A 16,348-nucleotide genomic window follows, 5' to 3' on the forward strand; every position below is an offset into this window, starting at 1 on the left:
GTACAATGTCCAGACTGCATTTAGTTGTAAGTGCATAGACTAAAAATATGTAAAATAAAAACATATATTTTCTATATATATATTTATTTATTATTTTCTTATATTTTCTTGCACAAGTGAGTCTTTGCCTTTTTATTATAATGTATAGGAAATGGAGTCTGATGATATTTGTAGATTTTCACATTAAGATGGACAATAATCCCACTCAAAATTATGACATCCTATAGAAAATGATGAAGCAGGTTTTTTTGGTGAAGTATTTTTTCATGTTGCATAGAGTTAATTTTTCATTAGGGAAGTGTAGACCTTTTTACTCCCCCCCCCCATGTTACAGCAGGATGTGCTACCTGAGGCCAAAGCACATGGCTAGTGCACCCCTGCCTGTACTTTTCAGGCAGAGAAATCACTGCCCGATACTACAGTACAGTAGAAAAATAATATGGTAAATAGGAAACTATTTAGTTTGCTTTAGGACATGAAAATTACATTTAAGAATGTCTGGAATCTGTGGATTAGATATATTTCCATTCATGACCACAGGCAACCTCTACTAGTTTTTTTCTTTTTAATGTATCACTATTTTTCTTACTTTTACGTTTGTGGATCACCTTCTTCCCTGTGGGCATTCTATGAATGTATCATCTCCTAGCAAATTCATTGAGCAAAACTTGTCCCAAAACGCATCAATATTTATGATGTTTATGATGGTAAAAGCCCTGATGTGTTTTGAGCTGTATTTTTCCCTATGTGTTTTCAATATGTGCCTTTTTATGCAATTTGTGCAATTTTTCCACCTATTTCACTAGTTCTAATAGTACAAAATTGTTGTTTTCTGTTTTAGCTTTGCCCTAATTATCTTAGCAGGGTGGATGTGCCTGCTGGATTTGCGCCTTTTGAGGCAAATTGTCTGAATTGCACCAAAAAGTGCAAAACTATGCCAGCAAAACCTTGGCGTGAGCAATATTCTTTCATGAAAGTAGGTAAAAACAGCACAAAAAATTAGCAAATTGCAGCTTTTTGAGGGCTTGCACCTTGTACATAAAAAAGGCACATTGGGCCAACCTAAAATAAAACCAAATGTAAGGTTGATCCTTGCCCAAGGAGGAAGCCACACTTTCCTCAGCATCTGTCTTTTGTTCACTTGAGAAAGGGGTAGAACGCCCCGAAACGCGTTGTGTTTTAAAGACCTTGAATAAAAATTTTTAGTATACTCACCTCTGTGTGCGCCATCCTTTTGGATCCCAACAATAGACCACTTTCACCACATCCTATAGAGTTTGGCAACTCCATTTAGGAGATTATCCTCTGGAGGCAGCACCAGACAAAAATTATCACCACAAAGCCTACAATAGTGTTGTGCCTATCTGCAGCACAACCTAAAACGGTGAGCACAATCTACAGCTTTATGTCCATTTGTTACCCCCTAAGATGTCACACTATTAGCGCTTTCTCCCTGTCCTTTCTTGCCACTTTCTATACCCCTTCTTGTAACTAGGACACAGTACCTATATAGAATGTTTTAACCCCTTAAGGACGCAGGGTTTTTCGGCTCATTTCTCGCTCTCCAACTTCAAAAATCCATAACTTTTTCATTTTTACGTGTACAGACCTGTGTGAGGGTTTATTTTGTGCGTAACAAATTTTACTTTCCCGTGATGTTATTTATTTTAACATGCCGTGTACTGCGAAGCTGAAAAAAAAATCCAAATGTGGAAAAATTGAAAAAAAACGTTCTTGTGGGCTCAGTTTTTACGACTTTCACTCTTCGCTCCAAATAACATGCCTACTTTATTCTTTGGTTTGGTGCGATCGCAGTGATACCAAATTTATATAGGTTTTATTGTGTTTTAATACATTTTCAAAAATTAAACGAATGTGTACAAAAAAGAAAAAAAATTTTTTGCCATTTCTGACGCTAATAACTTTTTCATACTTTGGCGCACGGAAATGTGTGAGGGGTCATTTTTTGCGAAATGAGGCAAAGTTTTCATTGCTACCATTTTGAGGTCTGTGCGACATTTTGATCATTTTTTATTTCATTTTTTATGTGATGTAAAAAGGTGTAAAAGTTGCATTTCGGACATTTGGGCGCCATTTCCCGCCTCGGAGGTCACCGCCGCCAGTAACCGTTTTTATATTTTGATAGATCGGGCATTTTGGGACGCGGTGATACCTAATATGTTGGTGATTTTTACTGTTTATTATGTTTTATATCCGTTCTAGGGAAAGGGGGGTGATTTGAACTTTTAATATTTTATAAAAAATTTTTATTTTTTAAACTTTTTTTTTTATTTTTTTTTTTCACTGTTTTTTAGACCATGTAGGGTACATTAACCCTAGATAGTCAGATCGCTCCTACCATATACTGCAATACTTCTGTATTGCAATATATGGCATTTTTGCAGCACATTCATTACAATGAGCCACTGGCTCATTGTAACGAATCTGCAGATGCCAGATAGTCTCCGGTCAAACGAAGACCCGAGGCTACCATGGCAACCGATCGCCACCCCCCGATGACGTTCGGGGCCGCGGCGATCGTAATAAAGATGGCGCCGCCCGTGCGCCGCCGTCTTTTAAACGCCGCCGGCGACTTTGCCGGCGGCGTTTAAAGGGTTAATAGCCGCGATCGGTGCAAGCACCGACCGCGGTTATTAGCGGTGAGGGTTTGCTGCAATATGCAACAACCCCCACCTCTGTATGAAGAGGACTCAGCCCATGAGCCCTCTTCATATATCCCTCATACCTCTGCGCCGTAGAGCTACGGCGCAGAGCGTTAAGGGGTTAACCTATTATGCTTCTGCTAGGTATGATTTAAAGGAAACCTACCATCAGAGATCTACTAACGGAGGTAGATAATATGGTGGCTTTCTACACTATATTTAGCTAATCCTTTTACCTAGTCTAAAATCTAGATTTATACATATAGTTATATGTAAATTAGCTTTAGAGGCTACTGGGTTGTGTCCAAGCGCTGGGAGCTAAGGCTACTCCATGCCCCAGTATCTTCTCTTGCTCTGCTGCCACTTACAGGACAAGAAAACTCAGTATTGTTGTCCCTACTCACAGGTCAAAAACAAAACCCATATTGTGAAATTTTTTGATTTTTAAGTAAGAGGTAACATTGATGCTGAAGATAATGTACAATACAATATTGTGGACAATGAAATAAACAGCTACTGTTATGTTTGTGCTTAGCTATCAAAGATGTGACAGGCGTCTGACATGGAGCTCTGGAGCGCTTCACTATAGTGATGAAGTTAAGCTGATAAGCGAGATGGTCAGTATGGAAACTGATATGATGGATTTGAAAAATGCAATTTCAGAAATTACATACCTTGGAAAAGGCACATATACAGATTGTGCCATTGCTGCGGCTACTGATCAACTTCTAACAGGGTGAGTGACTAGAATTCACATAGACCCTCCTTTACATAGGGTTTTACCTTCTTTTTAAATCTACCATCCAAATCAAGCATGATAAACCAGGGGCACTTAACGCATAGATCCAGGCGCTGTGGTAATTTTCTTATATTTGTTATCCATGCCCTCCTTCCTTCTAAAATCAACTTATAAAATTATGGTAATGAACCTTAAAGGGGTATTCCCATCTGGGCATTTACATTTAATTTAATTCATTTGCCACATGTAAACATTTCTTCAATTGGATGTTATTAAAAAATGTTCCTGTGTTAAGATAATTATCATAGATCTAGCCATGTTGCCCCTTAAAAACCAGATAGCTTCCTCGGATACGACCACCTCACATTTTGGTAGCGGTGGCCAGACATGCACTATTGAGTCCTCCCTGACCACCTGGCTTCAGCAATCATAACCACAGGACTGCTGTGGGACATACAGCAACTCCCGGACAGTTTTTATACAAAAACCTTTGGTTTCTTTGTGCAATCCCTCCAGCAGAGGTGGCCGTATCCCAAGGACACAGACTTGTTTCTAAGGGACCATATGACTACATTTATGAGAAATTATCTTCACCCAGGTACATTTTTTAATAACATCTAATTGAAGAAATGTATATATATATTGGAGTAAAAAACGGAAAAAACAGGAGAAAGAAGCTATCGTGGGGCGCTAATAGGCCAAATCGTATCTACAATAGTGATAAATAGCAGGAAATAATCTGTATTGAAAATATTTATTATATAAAACAACAAACATAGATAAAAATAAAAGTCTAGGTAACGCGTTTTGGTTATAAAAATCTTCTTCAGACCAAAATAGACAGATAATACAACCGGCAGATAACAGTCCAGCTAGGTAGCTGTAGTGTGCTGCCTGGAGGATAGGAAGAATGGGCCTATTCTTTCTATCCTCCAGGCAGCACACTACAGCCACCTAGCTGGACCGTTATCTGCCGGTTGTATTATTTGTCTATTTTGGTCTGAAGAAGATTTTTATAACCGAAACGCGTTACCTAGACTTTTATTTTTATCACTGTTTGTTGTTTTATATAATAAAATATTTTCAATACAGATTATTTCCTGCTATTTATCACTATTGTAGATACGATTTGGCCTATTAGCGCCCCACGATAGCTTCTTTCTCCTGTTTTTTCTGTTTTTTACTCCACTGTCTACACCGGCCTCTATTCGAGGTCCGGGTATTCTGGAGCTGTGGGAGCTGCTTAGAACAAACCATCCATCTACTCCTGCTATTGGCTTCAATTAGCCATACGATCCGGAACCCTTCCCCAGGGTGGGCTACAAACTGCACTTTAACAAGGTGCTTTCAGGTGAGCAGTACTCTCTTCTCTCACCAACCATTGATCCCAACAGTATTACACGAGGCGCCGTCCTCTCTTGTTGTTTTTTCGTTCTGTCAGAGTCCCTCCTTGCTGCAGATTCACCAGCTGTTAAAGTGTTCATTGTAACAACAAATGAAAATAAATCACTGAGGGGCTCTGGTAACACCCTCAGGCTTATTAGCATACTTTAAAAAGTTTATTTTAAAAGGCAGGAGTGCCTGGATCTATAAGTAACTGTCCCTGGTTTATCATAATGGATTTTGATTTGAATTTGAAGTTTTTAAATTGAAAGTTATATGTGTTATATACCCACATAGTGACTTATAAATTGTTATGCCATAAAACTAACTGTTCAGCCATGGTACCCTAAATACCAGTAACTGTGATTCTCATTTCAGAGGGCTCCATGTGTCTTTCTTTTAGAAATAGTATATTTAAAAAAATATTCAAAAAAAGTTTAGTGACTGCTAACTCTTACAGCTCAAGAGACACCAATATGTAGCACCAAAGGCACAGGTACAGACATAAACAGGCCCGGTCAGTGTCAGATTGACTTCTTTCAGAAACAGTTACACAGGGAAAAGATTGGGAAAACTAGGTAGATATATATGCAAGAGGTATATATGTAGGTATATATGCATGAGTCAGATAAACACCATTTGTCATCTAGGAGCCTTTTGGCTTATTGCACCTTTTCATGAGGAGGTGGCTCATATAACCATGGAAAGGCAGGGTTTAATGAGTTCAATCATAGGGCACATTCCTTGATCGGGATGTGCAGAGAGCCCTACATAAGAGCTAGGAACTGCTGGACATGGTAGATATAGTTGTATAACATCAGATGACATAAACACCAATGAAAACTTTACATAAATTCTCTCCTCATAAAGAGAAAATGATGATCCTCGCTAGTGTTGAGAAAATGCACCTTCTTTACATAAATGTTATCGCGATAAATTTAGTATCTTTTCCACGCTTTAATCAGGTTTTTCCCAATATAATATAACATCATACAATGATAAAGGAGAAAAGACAAACACTGTGGTGTAGCCCGCACAAAGGTTTCGTCCTTGCTACCTCCTACAAGGGAGTCCTCAAGGAGACTTTGCCAATAAAGGCCGCCTTGTAGGCGAGTGGAGACTTATAGCCAGTAGTGGACTATAATGTAGGCGATTTGGGCGGTGGCCAGGGCCCAAGCCTCCTGGGTGAAGGTCCTCACTAAATGTTATACTGAGAAGGACCTTCACCCATGTAATCCTTGTAATCTGTTCATGCTCTCAATACATATGTACACAAGAGCCATTTCAGGACCTTTAAAGGTCCTCCAAAGCTCCAGAAACCGCCAATGCCTGAAAGCAGGCAGAAGGGACACATCTACATTCCCCAAGAATCTGATTCTAGTATCATATGTAGGAAGTGATTCCAGACTTGAAGGGGCAATAATATTCATACAGCCCAGGGAACATGGCAGTCTTAATCCATCCTGCTTATAGCTATTGATGTTCCACTAGTGGATTCTTGGAAATATGCAAATATAATATATCACAAATGTACAGCAGGAATAAGGTTAGTGGAACACTTTTATCTTTAGTAACGTAAAGTAAACCAAAAAGACATACCAGTTGTCACATAGATAGATAAACAAAACTAGTTTTACAAGCTTTGCCTGTGTATTGACCATGAAATTATAAATTCCCATACATGTCCGTTGTATTTCCAAACAGAATGGGATTTATATTTCTTACTTAATCCTCACTAACATAGTTATTTATGAGCTTTCAGCAACTGTAAAAGAAACATTTTGGGTCTAAGTCATATTTCAGAGTAACAAAAATGACAAATATTAGGTCACTACAATATCTGGCATGTCTAGAAAGGAACGTGCAGTGTCCAGGATTATGACTGTTATGTATATATTGAGAGAATGAGGCCTGCATTTCTTCATGTGTCAGACTTGAACAAATGTATGCAGTTGTTCTACTTTGGATTTGATCTTCCTGTGCTAAGCTTCTGCTGAAAATAATTACAGAATATTAATGGATCACTGCTCTGCATACACAATGGCTTAGGTTTGTTAAGAAGCTCTTAAGATCTGGACCACCCAATCAGATCACAGTCATTCACTACCAAGGTCAACAAACTAAAATTTTGCTAGATTTATTGTCGGTGTTAGATTTCCTTTTACAGTGAAATTGTATTTGTTCTTTATATAGTTTTATATGCTTTTATTTATCCCTGTTTCTGGCTCATTCTTGTTTTAACAGCGGCAGCTACAGGAAAGGAAACAAGTTCATGATTGTGGTCACAGATGGATATCTCAATGATGGTTACAGGGAAAAGTGTGGGGGATTGCACTATGTACTGAATGAAGCAAAATCTGAAAATATAAAGATATTTAATGTGATGGTGGAGACGGATCACAAGGTAATGGTTCTAAGTCGGGTCTTATCCTGCCTGGAACTTAATATACAAGTGTGTAAAGCTGTAATGCAGTCAAGTGCATGGATTCAGAAAACAGATCAGGGATTTAATAACTATTTTAATGTAAAGGTGGTGTCACCTTTATAAAAAACACATGAATCTGTCTGCTCTTACCCAATGCGATCAGATATTATTGAAAAGAAAGCCTTGTTTAGGAAACTTGTGGAACACAGTAGTTTTGCATCACACAGCAATCATTCAAACACATGTCCATGTAATACAGAAGAGTACTCTAGAGTTTCCAGTTCCTTGTTCCTTGTGAATGGTCCGTTTCCATTTAAACTCCTGCTCGCTGTGATAATAGTAGGCTCAGAATATTTGTTCCAGTTATTGGTGGTGGTTATGATGATCAGACCCCTGGTAATTAAACATGTATCACATATCCTGTGGATAGATAATACATGTCCATTTTTAAGTGTAAAGAGAGTATCCTTTACTCCTGAATTCTCCATAAATACTATCGATATTGATAGGAAGGCCTAACAGGGACATTACTGATGCTATTTCTCCCTTTACAGTGCAGAGCCTAACATTAGAGTAGGTGAGAGGGTCCAGAGAATTCATACTTTAAATCTATTTCCTACAAGCGAATAATGCCTAGATGTTGGGTCCCATTGCTGTTTACAGTTTCCTTCTACCTAGCTGCTCTTCCTACACTATATATAATAGTCCCACATACGGTATCCTCCCAGCTCCAGGCTATTCTTACTACTGACAAATATTTGGTCATTTCATCTCTCTCTCTGGAGGTTCCCCAGGGACGTATCATTAGTAGAAATGGGGGATAAAATCCACAGTGACAAGCAGAGACCCAGGCAAAAGCAGGGGACACCAACTAGAACGTGCACTTATAAATATTGTTTTTTTCAAAGTTTTCCATTAATAAAATCAGAAATTTAATGAGAAGAATTCATCAACCCATAAGCAGTATAAAAAGTCAAACATTGCCATGTAGATACATTGGCTTTGTCACTTAAATTTTAAGAGACATTTTCAACAAAGCAAATATATATACCGCATGTAAAATAATGGAATAATTCTTATAGTTGATCTTCGCTCCCTACAGAAACTGTATTAGTCGCATTGACATGACCAATAAACCACATACCTCCTCCTTGTACCTCCACTTTATAGACTTGGACATAGATAACACAATCATGTGATTGTTGCAAAGTTAATAACCTTGATAGAGTTTCTCTAGCAGGCAATCTTCCAAGTCTTCTGGCTGTGAATGTCGCTTCTAGGCCTTTTTCTATAGCCATTTATGGTCATATCATCTCTTACCACATAACGCCACATGTGTACAGTATTGTATTATACTTTTATACTGCTACCATTATACTGTACTACACAATAGGCTGTATTGTTTTAGGTTTTCTTATATGCCATGTACTTTACATACTCATACATTATAATTTCCTTTTGTGGAAAATGCTATGTTGTGGCTACCTTGGGATCTACACTGTGTTCATTTTATATTCATCATTAGAGAATTCAACACGTTTTTCAAGAATTCTAGTAACATTTTTTATTATTGAGTGTCACAGGAATAAAATGTTTTATTAAAACAGACATTTCAGGACATTTTATTTTACTAGTATCCAACATTGCATAGGAAACCACAGCAAAACTATAGTGTATAGTGGCCTGTGTGTATCTGCTCCTATACTAGGTGGTGGTATGTCATTGGGAGGGATAAGATTTTAGCACGAAAATTATTTATTTTATTCAATTTACATCATTATATATATATATATATATATATATAAATCTTATACATTACCCAAATGGCATAATATTACTTTATGCCATTGTAGGTAATAATACAGCTAACATGTATATTTTATACGCTATAAATAAATAAATAACGGTGAACATTATAATAATAGATTAGTGAAATCTTGACAGTAGCAATACGATTTTCATGGCTAAATCTGGTGACTTTGTTGAAATACATTTCTACTTAAACACTTACTGTAAAAATTGTTAAATAACACAACTTTTCTTAACTTTATTGAAGTAGAGACACGTTCAATGCTTCTTTAAGGATAAGTACAGGCGGTCCCCTACTTAAGAACATTCGACTTACATACGACCCCTAGTTACAAACGGACCTCTGGATATTGGTAATTTATTGTACTTTAGTCCTAGGCTACAATGATCAGCTGTAACAGTTATCACAGGTGTCTGTAATGAAGCTTTAGTGTTAATATTGAGTCTTATGACAATCCAACATTTTTAAAATCCAATTGTCACGGAGACCAAAAAAGTTCTGGCTGGGATTACAATGATAAAATATACAGTTCCACCTTACATACAAATTCAACTTAAGAACAAACCTACAGACCCTATCTTGTATGTAACCCGGGGACTGCCTGTATAGTTAAATGTTTGTTTTATGTTCTACATAGTAGAACCAGTTAATAATAATAATAATAATAATAAATAATAATAATAATTCCTTTATTTATATAATGCAATTAATTTAGCAATTAGTTCTACATCCACCAGGGATATCGGCAGTACCTGTCTTATTGTGACACATGCTTTATTAGCAAGAATACTTATGTGGGCTAGGAGTGATTGTTTCGAAAAAAAACCCTGAGGTTGGAGTAAGAGAATAGAAGGTATCTAGCATCTGGGGGAGAAGTTTGTTTTTAAAGCTTTATTATATGCTTATGGGAGACTATCGGGGTCTTTCCAAAGGGAGTTTCACTTATGGTCTTCTCTAGTTCATGTAGTGAATGGATTAGATAAGGATTCTAGTTGGGAAGGGATTAATTATGGAAGGTGCAGGTTATCTAGAAAGACAGCAATCTTAAATTTCCAGGATGACTGTTTGTCACCTGTTTCATCATTTCTAAGGTTATATAATTAAACATAGAAGGGTGTGTATTGGTGTGTTATAGCTGCAGAGTCGGTTAGGGATGAGTCAGGAAGGTTTTTTTTTTCTACTGGAGAGCCAGCATTATAGTTGTGCCAGTCATCCAGTCTGCCTTTACTTTTTGCTGGTAAGTGACCACTAAGCCACCACTATTCTACTATGCTAATCAGTAAATAATGTTACAGCTCATTGGTCAGGAGATGGCAGTCAGTAAAAAAGACAGTGGGGACTACCAAAACTACATCACTCCATTGCCTGGGGGAAAAAGGAAAAAAAATGGATTCTTTTTTTATTTTTATGTTAGAGCATTTGGGACAGTTTTTTTCAAAATATCAATAACCTTTAAATTATACATAGACCACCCACTTTAAGCTCTACAGTTAGTGGTATACATATTAAGATTTGTGTGCAAAGCATGACTGTACATTGTGTATTTCCTTATAGGGTGACCGCTTGGTTGATATTTCCTCAGATTCCAGATATACTCACAATCTAAAATCCAGTAATGAAAACCCTGAAGGGCATCAAGCCATAGTGCAACGCATTTTGAGTCTGATGGTGAGTCATTATGGAAAACATAGGTCAGAAAAGATAGTGAGATATCTTCAACACATATAATTATACACTCCATTTCTTACATACTGTAACATCATTGAACCTTCAGCAATTGAAATCTATGCTTAATTTATATGTATGTTCTCACATCCACAGAACTCATTGGCTCTTTGAGCATCCCACTGATCACATGATTTTCAGTAAGATTTTGCTGGCGCAAAGTAGACAATAACAGCATTAGTTAAAGGGGAAAAGTATAGGGAAAAAAAGGTCTCCCAATGAGAGTGATTTTAATATTATAAGTAGCAGTTATAGAGATACTTCTACGGTTATGTCAAGAGTAGTAGGTGCATATATCATTACTTAAAGTATGTGAGATGTATTTACATCGCAGTATTTTCATTTGCCCATTGTCCTTTTTTGTAGATTGAAGATTCCCAGACAACGGTATGCTCTATTTTATTTCTTTGCACCGTATATTCAATCTGTTGCTCGCTCTTGCCGGAAGCACCTTAAAAATATTTCTAGAATCTGACTATTTTTGACAATTGAAACCTTTAAAACACTAATTGTTGCTCTAATTCACTCTAGACTACTGTAACTCTCTACTAATCAGTCTTCCGCTCACTAGACTCTCTCCTCTCCAATCTATTCTTAATGCAGCAGCCAGGCTTATCTTTCAGAACAAATGCTACACGGATGGCTCCAGTCTGTGCCAGTCACTGCACTGGTTGCCTGTTTCATTCCAAATACAGTTTAAGTTAATAACCCTCACCCACATAGCTTTTCATAATGCTGTATCCCCCTACCTCTGTCATTTCAGTCTATCGTCCAATCCGTGCTCTTAAATCTCCTAGTGATTTTAGATTTATCTCTTCCTTAATTCGAACTTCCCACGCATGTATCCAAAAATTCTCCAGAGCTGCACCAATTCTCTGGAATGCCCTATCCTGGTCTATCACCAGCCCCCAATGCTTTAAACATTCTCTTAAAACTCATTTATTGAGGCAGGCCTGGTATTTTGTTCCATCACTTTTATTTACTTAGAAATTAATAAATTTTATTTTAATCTATTTATTATATTTTTTCTGCAGTGCTGTGCCTTAAATTGTGAGGTAAGAAGCAATATGGACTTTGTGTTTTTCATCTGCGTAGAAGTCAATAGGCTCATCACGTATGGAAAGTCCACACAGTCTACACATGCAGCCCTACATGTGAATCCTGATACTCCAGTTAACATCTTGTATACAAAAATAAGTAAGATTTATGGAATAGCCAGACACAGAACTATTAGAACATGCACTGGATGTAATGCAGCTCTCAGGCTAGCAGAATACACTTGTAATCGTCATTTATTTTCTTTCCTTCTCTTGAAAATAAAAATAGTCTATATCTTAAGTACAGAATACTAAATTCTAATTCTTCTTTAATTATCTTTTAAAACAACAGCAACATAGAGGACCACCGGGGCCACCTGGAATTCCTGGAGATCCGGTAAGTCCTAGCAATTATTATTGCATTGTTTAACTTTTGAAGGTAAGATCTTTTTTTAAACATCTGAGCATATGAAGCAATTTTGAGAAATACTTGAGTAAAACGCTGGCCACACCACCCGAGAACACAAACTCACAAGATAAAATAACAGAGTGAGAATCTATATTGGAAAGCCGTTTTCTGAGTGGAAGATCAGGAGACTTAGACCAGGTGGAAAAACATGAGACACTAAGATCTGCCAGAATCCATTGCACACAAAGTCCTCCCTATAATGGCAGCCAAAATATTTACGATGCTCCTTGGGCCTGAAAGAGCTTTGCAGATCAGGACAGAATTCATTCACAGGGCCTTCAGGCCATGATCGCGCCTCACTGACCCTCAGATATGTTATATGTGGCATGATTAGCTGCACAGATGCAGAGGTCCTTCTCAGGAATGGCAGGATCCATGGTTCTATACAAGATGAGGTTCAGCCATATCAGTCTTACAAGACATAGCTCCCATAATGTTAGTAAAAAAATAGAAAGAGACATAACTTAAGCCATTTCAGAACGACCTGAGAGTAAGGAAAATTCCATTTGAATGGCTGTTCACACTGTTCCCGCTTGCAATCTACAAATGGCAAACAGATCACATAAAAAACCTGAGGACATTGATAACAGAAAGAAACCCCAACCAGAAGCATGCATTACCCGAGAAAAGAAGGAATTAAACATGGACACCTGATCCACCTGATCTAAATTCTGTAAATCCTCTGTTTGGCTGACAGGTCTACCTTTCTAGCCATTAGTTATCCCTAATAGGTCCAGTGTAACATTTCAAGATGACTATGACAAAGCCTGTGATACAGGCCCATGGGGTTGTTAAAATCCCAATTTCTTACTAAGTTTACAGCATAATCTCTGGCAGGCCAGCTATAGCAAAGATTACGTGGCTTGTTTGGAAGCTACCTGGTAAGACCTACAAGTATATAATACAATATAATACTGATCCAAATACATAGAGACATCCTAGTAACCAATTCTAATTTAAGGTATTCTGGATAGGTTGTGCACTCGATTAGGCCTTTCTTTTTAGTATTTTCAGCCAACCTTCTTTCACTACACGATCATAGATCTTTATTATATAATTGTGCAGGGTCTGAATGAGCCTTAAAAGAGGAATTAGGTTGTACAATGATCCAAGAAATCCAAAGTGATTATTGTGTTACTCTAACAAAATGGGAAAATTGATGCATAGTTGAAAAATAATCAGCCAGATTAGGGTCTTTAAAGGGAACCTACCACCACAAATCTACCTATAAAGGTAGATCGGGTGGTAGGTGGATCAATGGGACGTGAGGATAGCCCTTTTAAGGGCTAATCCTCACGTCCCCGCACTTTTTTAGTAACTTTTATTTGACTTTTATGCAAATTTTCTTATGCCCCTACTGGGGCGTGGAGTAGCCGCATCTGAGGTTACACGAGGCGGCAACTCCACGCCCCGGTAGCCACTTTACCCCTCCTACTCATCATCTACGGCACGCAGCTGCTCGTAGCTGCGCGCCCTCGTCCGACGATCCTGCAGTCTGCGCAGGCGCAGAACAGCAGGCCCGCGCCTGCGCGGTCACTGCTCCGAAGCCGGGGCTGCACAGACGCAGGCCTGCTGTTCTGCGCATGCGCAGACTGCAGGATTGTCGGACGAGGGCGCGCAGCTACGAGCAGCTGCGTGCCGAAGATGGTGAGTAGGAGGGGTAAAGTGGCTACCGGGGCGTGGAGTAGCCGCCTCGTGTAACCTCAGATGCGGCTACTCCACGCCCCAGTAGGGGCATAAGAAAATTAGCATAAAAGTCAAATAAAAGTTACTAAAAAAGTGCGGGGACGTGAGGATTAGCCCTTAAAAGGGCTATCTTCACGTCCCATTGATCCACCTACCACCCGATCTACCTTTATAGGTAGATTTGTGGTGGTAGGTTCCCTTTAAAGACCCTACACAAGCAGCAGATCGTCTAAGAACATTTCTGCCAGCATATCCTACAGACACAGAACGTTGCAAAATTCCATGGTCATAGATAACACTGCAGTGGGCATAGAGAGGGGGCGTTGTCAGCCGTCGCCATCCAGCATTATAGTATGGTATAGCTAGAATTAATGATGAGTGGACCCATTAAAATTTGAATTTTAGAAATCTCCCCAATTATAGTTTACTCAGCCTCCGCTCCCCAGTTTTATTATATACAGCCTCCCCTCCCCAGTTATATTATATACAGCTTCCCATCCCCAGTTATTTTATATACAGCCATCCCTCCTCAGTAATATTATATATAGCTTCCACTCCCCAGTTATATTTTATATAGCTTCCCCTCCCCAGTTATAGTATATAAAGCCTCCACTCCCCAGTCATATTATATTCAGCCTCCCCTCCACAGTTATAGTATATATAGCTTCCCCTCCCCAGTTATAGTATATACAGCCTCCACTCCCCCGTCATATTATATACAGCCTCCCTTTCCCAACACCGAACCCAACACCGAATTCTTTCCCATCAGTCATACCCACGATCAGTGGTGTCACCAATCGCGGGTATGTACGGCTTAGTACCACTGGCAAAGTAGCCAGTGGCATTTAAATTTCTGCAGCAGCACACATGTCATCTATCCCTGATGATGTAATTGGGAATGTCAATCATACCCAAGACGCCCTGCTGCATTGATTTAAAAGCCACTGTTGACTTTGCAACTGGCATTTACAACTGGCATTTAACGCCTACGAGCTATACCTGCACAGATCGTGCCTGTTTACAGCTGGGAAGTTGAGCTACACCTGGACCAACTTTGTGGTTCAAGTCCGCTAAACAATAGCTGTGATGTTCTTGGAGAACTGTTTTATGTCATGGTTTTATCTTTATACACTTTTATTGAGAATTTTGAAAATACCTTATACAACATTTCTAAAAAGGAAGGAGAGTTTGTTTAAAAAAATTGCACAGAATTATACTATAGATATTATGGCTTATTTTGAGTTGTTATTTAGGGATTTTCCATCATGCTTGAAAACATTTTATACCTATTTTATTAAAATTTTACAGGGCAGTGAAGGAAGATCAGGTCCCTCTGGCAGACCAGGTGCTGTTGGACCCAAGGTATGCTTTGACATCGTACAATTGTCCTGACCAAATCTTTAATAAAGCGCTTAGTTTCATCTATAAATGTAGTAAATAAATTGCACTGATGAATGGGGTGAGGGAGGTCAGACTCTCCCATGCACCTATTCTGACCTCCTATTAATATTGTTTTATTTATTTTTTAATTAAATTGTTGTAGTTTTATACAATAAATAGAAATAATGAATTATAAGTTTTGTTTTTGTAGGGTTCTACTGGTGATGCTGGACCTCCTGGGCATGCAGGAATTAAGGTGATTTAGAAAATCATTATAATTCATTACACTACATTTTTTGCTGGCAGTTTTTTATAAATGCTCAACATACCTGGCAATATATTAAGCAGAATCACTACCAGACAGTCTAGATTTCCACTGTAACATGACTAGACATAGGGCCAATTGGATTCTTATTTTTTGAACTTGGCAAAAGTTTAAATGATGCCCCTCCCACCCCTAACAGCCCATGCCAGATTCCCAGATATATTTGGCCCACGGAAATACAGAACAACATTTTTAAAGTGTTTGCCAACAATTGATAACATCCCCATTTAGCGCCGCCAGCTCATAAGGCAATGGAGCCCCTCCTAATGTACTATAATATATACTATATTACCCCCTAATAAATTATCATATAGTATCTAACCAAAATGTATATATTATTTCAAATAACCCCATATAAAAAGATTCCCCACCCTGCTGGTGGTATAATTATAAGCAGTATCCCATATACAGCCCCCTATAGAAACCCCCAATGAATTATATACAGCACCTGCTACCATGTACATCCCGCCACTCAGGTATCATTATGTACTGTACATAACTATGCAGACCCCCACTAGTATAATTAAATCTGGCTCCCATATATAGTACCCTCCTCCCCAGTTATATTATATATAGCTTCCCCTCCCCAGTTATATTTTATATAGCTTCCCCTCCCCAGTTATACTATATAAAGCCTCCACTCCCCAGTCATATTATATGCAGCCTCCCCTCCACAGTTATAGTATATATAGCTTCCCCTCCGCAG

At 38.4% G+C, this 16,348-nt stretch overlaps 1 protein-coding gene across 1 annotated transcript in view; it reads left to right on the top strand.

Moving 5' to 3' along the window:
* Positions 1 to 16,348, top strand: part of LOC140134144 (uncharacterized) — a 79,176-nt gene that overhangs the window by 16,194 nt on the left and 46,634 nt on the right. Inside the window, exons 4-11 of the mRNA XM_072154781.1 lie at positions 3,199 to 3,399; positions 7,030 to 7,189; positions 10,575 to 10,688; positions 11,112 to 11,132; positions 11,780 to 11,800; positions 12,135 to 12,179; positions 15,246 to 15,299; positions 15,529 to 15,573. Coding sequence (XP_072010882.1) covers positions 3,199 to 3,399; positions 7,030 to 7,189; positions 10,575 to 10,688; positions 11,112 to 11,132; positions 11,780 to 11,800; positions 12,135 to 12,179; positions 15,246 to 15,299; positions 15,529 to 15,573 — 661 coding nt within the window. The remainder of the gene's footprint in view (positions 1 to 3,198; positions 3,400 to 7,029; positions 7,190 to 10,574; positions 10,689 to 11,111; positions 11,133 to 11,779; positions 11,801 to 12,134; positions 12,180 to 15,245; positions 15,300 to 15,528; positions 15,574 to 16,348) is intronic.

The sequence above is a fragment of the Engystomops pustulosus genome, chromosome 5, assembly GCF_040894005.1.
Source record: "Engystomops pustulosus chromosome 5, aEngPut4.maternal, whole genome shotgun sequence".
Classification (NCBI taxonomy): domain Eukaryota; kingdom Metazoa; phylum Chordata; class Amphibia; order Anura; family Leptodactylidae; genus Engystomops; species Engystomops pustulosus.